The sequence below is a fragment of the Lutra lutra genome, chromosome 1, assembly GCF_902655055.1.
Source record: "Lutra lutra chromosome 1, mLutLut1.2, whole genome shotgun sequence".
Classification (NCBI taxonomy): Eukaryota; Metazoa; Chordata; class Mammalia; order Carnivora; family Mustelidae; genus Lutra; species Lutra lutra.
The window spans coordinates 216,873,399-216,876,580 of NC_062278.1; the positions used below are offsets into that span (position 1 = coordinate 216,873,399).

The window sequence follows — 3,182 nt, forward strand, 5'->3', positions numbered from 1 at the left end:
CCTCGATCATGGTTTTTTAAGGTAACCCCCAGCTGAGAGTGCCCTCCTTGGCTCTGCCTCTACAGCTGGATTCCCCGCTCCGATGCCTGGGGGCTCTGTCACCCTCAGGCATCCCTGGTCTTTCTGTAACCCTGTGAGTCCTGAGACCACACTGTCTCCTCACTGTCCCCATGAGGGCTCCACCCCCCGCTTAGCCTCTGGAGTGACATCCCTCAGTGGAGCAGACTTCTAAAAATTCTGGTTTTGTGCTCTGCTGCTCTCTCACTTGCTGGGATCTGGCCTCTCCCCCTGTGGTCTTTTCCTGTTGCTTTGGATTCACTTCTCTGCACATCCCACCTTCCAGAGAGTGATCGATTTTCTGTTTCTACAATTGCTGCTCTTCTCATCTATCCTCTGTTGAGTTTGTAGGTGTTCAAAATGGTTTGATTACTATCTAGCTGAACTCCTGGGACCTGATGATATTTTAGTCTCCTACTCCTCGCCCTCTTGCTTCTCCTTCCATCTTTTTTTAAAAATTTTACTTAATTATTTGAGAGAGTAAATGAGAGAGAGAGAGAGAGAGCAGGAACAGGGGGAGAAGCAGAGTGGGGGGAGAAGCAGACTCCCCACTGAGCAGGCAACCCAACTTAGGGCTTGATTTTGGGATTTTGGAATTATGACCTGAGCTAAAGGCAGACACTTAACCACCCAGTCATCATAACAGGGCAATATTTCATTCCTATTTTCTTATTAAGTACCTCTACTGCACAAAGGATTTATAGAAAAAAAAAACTTGGGACAGGATGGTATAGCTGGGAGTGTTGAGGGAAACACAAAACAGGAAAAGGAGGGGTAAAAAGGGGAGAGAGGGAAGCAGGAGAAAAGATAGGTATGTTTAAGAAAGTTTCTTTTAAGATTTGTTTTCTTGTCATTTCCAACTTTTCTATCAGACCCTTCAACAACATGAAATCTGGAAACCTCTCAGATACTCTAGAATTCCTCCTCCTGGGACTGTCAGAAGATCCAGAGCTACAGCCTCTCCTGTTCTGCCTGTTCTTGTCTGTGTATCTGGTCTCTGTGGTTGGGAACCTCCTCATCATCCTGGCCATTATGTATGACTCCCACCTTCACACCCCCATGTACTTCTTCCTCTCTAATCTGGCTTTTGTTGACATCTGTTTTACCACCACAATAATCCCCAAGATGCTGGTGAACATCCAGACACGGAGCAAATCCATCAGTTACGCAGGCTGCCTCACCCAAATCTGCTTTGTCCTGACTTTTGCCGGGTTGGAAAACGGAATTCTGGTCATGATGGCCTTTGATCGATTTGTGGCCATCTGTCACCCACTAAGGTACAGTATCATCGTGAACCCCAAACTCTGTAGGCTGCTGGTTCTGCTGTCCTTCCTTATTAGTGTTCTGGATGCCCTTCTCCACACTTTGATGGCACTGCGGCTTTCCTTCTGCACAGACCTGGAAATTCCCCACTTTTTCTGTGAATTAGCTCATATTCTCAAGCTTGCCTGTTCTGATATCCTCATCAATAACATTCTTGTGTATTTAGTGACCAGCCTTTTGGGTGTTATGCCTCTCTCTGGGATAATTATCTCTTACACTCAAATTGTCTCCTCTGTCCTGAAAATCCCATCAGCTGGTGGAAAGTATAAGGCATTTTCTATCTGTGGGTCACACTTAATAGTTGTTTCCTTGTTCTATGGGACAGGTTTTGGGGTTTACCTTAGTTCTGCAGCTACACAGTCCTCGAGGAAGAGTGCAATAGTATCAGTGATGTACACTGTGGTCACCCCCATGATGAATCCCTTTATCTATAGTCTGAGGAACAAGGACATGATGGGGGCTTTGAGGAAACTTACCTCTAGAATATAATCTTTTCATTAATGTGTCAGCTGCTTTGGGTTTACACTGCTGGAATTTGACAGAGAGAAATAATGTGTAATCCAGACAGCCTGACTGACTTTGAATATATAAAACCAGAGATCTAGTGGTTAAGGGTAAGAATTTTGAAATCAGACCAGCTGCGTTTGAATCCTACCTCCACTAAAACATAGCTTTGTGGCCTTTGACAATTTATTTCAACTCTAAACTCAGTTTCCTCATCTATAAAATTGATGTGATTATATTAGTTTATATTTTGGGTAGATTTGAGAAGCTTAAGCTCAGTTAGTGAGGATGCATGCCTTCAGCTGTAATGCAAGATTCTCAAATCCAGTAGGGTCAAATGATAAAAACAATGATCTGTCCTAACAAAAACTTCAGGGATTACTTAGGTCCAGGCACAGAACCAGAGGAGTGCATTTCACTCTGCCACGTGGTGATGTTTTCCTATTAGGGCTAGTCTCCTGGTGGTCACTGATGCCTGCTCCAGTGCAGAGGCCTTTCAAAGTCAGAAACAAAACCTGATAAGCCTCTCCTTGAGTTTCCTTGCAAACCAACCATAATATTTCTGAGGAGACATCCAGAAAGCATTGTTGTTATCATTAGCCCAAATTGAACTATGTGTCCTATATTTGTTTCCTATTGTCATTGTAATATGTTACAAACTTAGCCACTTAAAACAACACAAATGTATTCTGTTGTAGTCTGAATGTCAGAAGTCTGAAATCAGCTGTACGGCAAGGTGTTAGGTTCCTTCTGAAAGCTGGTTGGAGAAAAAGTTATCATGTAATAGGTACAGAGTTTCTGTTTGGGATGATAAAATTATTCAGGAAATGGATAGTGGTGATGGTCCTCCAACATTGTGAGTGTTCTTAATGCCACGGCATTGTACACTTAAAATGGCTGAAATAGTAAATTTTATGTTTGTTAGGTCCCCCAATAATGGGTCCGTGATCAAAGGAGCGAGACTGATACAAAGCGAAGGTCAAGCAAAGCTTTATTTCGTGCCAAGCATCGAGAATCAAACCGACCGGTCAGGGCCGTCTCTTAAAAAGAGGTGACCCCTCCCTGCCTTACCAACTAACTTTTATAGAGCAAAGGCCATGTGGTTGGGCCTGGCCACACACAGATGGCCAATGAGATTGTAACACACAGAGAAAGCTGCACAGTCACTCTAGGTCACACATGAGTGACCAATTGAATTACAATTTACCCTAGTAGATATTTGAAAGAGCCTATCACCTTGGTCAGAATTGGCACCCAAAAGGCGGGACCCACACTCCTTGGTAGCTAGGGAGACAGTA

The 3,182-nt window shown here is 43.7% G+C and overlaps 1 protein-coding gene across 1 annotated transcript; it reads left to right on the forward strand.

The window, feature by feature from the left end:
• Positions 1-942: 942 nt before the first annotated feature.
• On the forward strand, positions 943-1,869 carry LOC125092757 (olfactory receptor 7G3-like). The gene has a single exon (XM_047717115.1). It carries the CDS (start codon positions 943-945, stop codon positions 1,867-1,869), a length of 927 nt encoding a protein of 308 aa, XP_047573071.1.
• Positions 1,870-3,182: the final 1,313 nt, after the last annotated feature.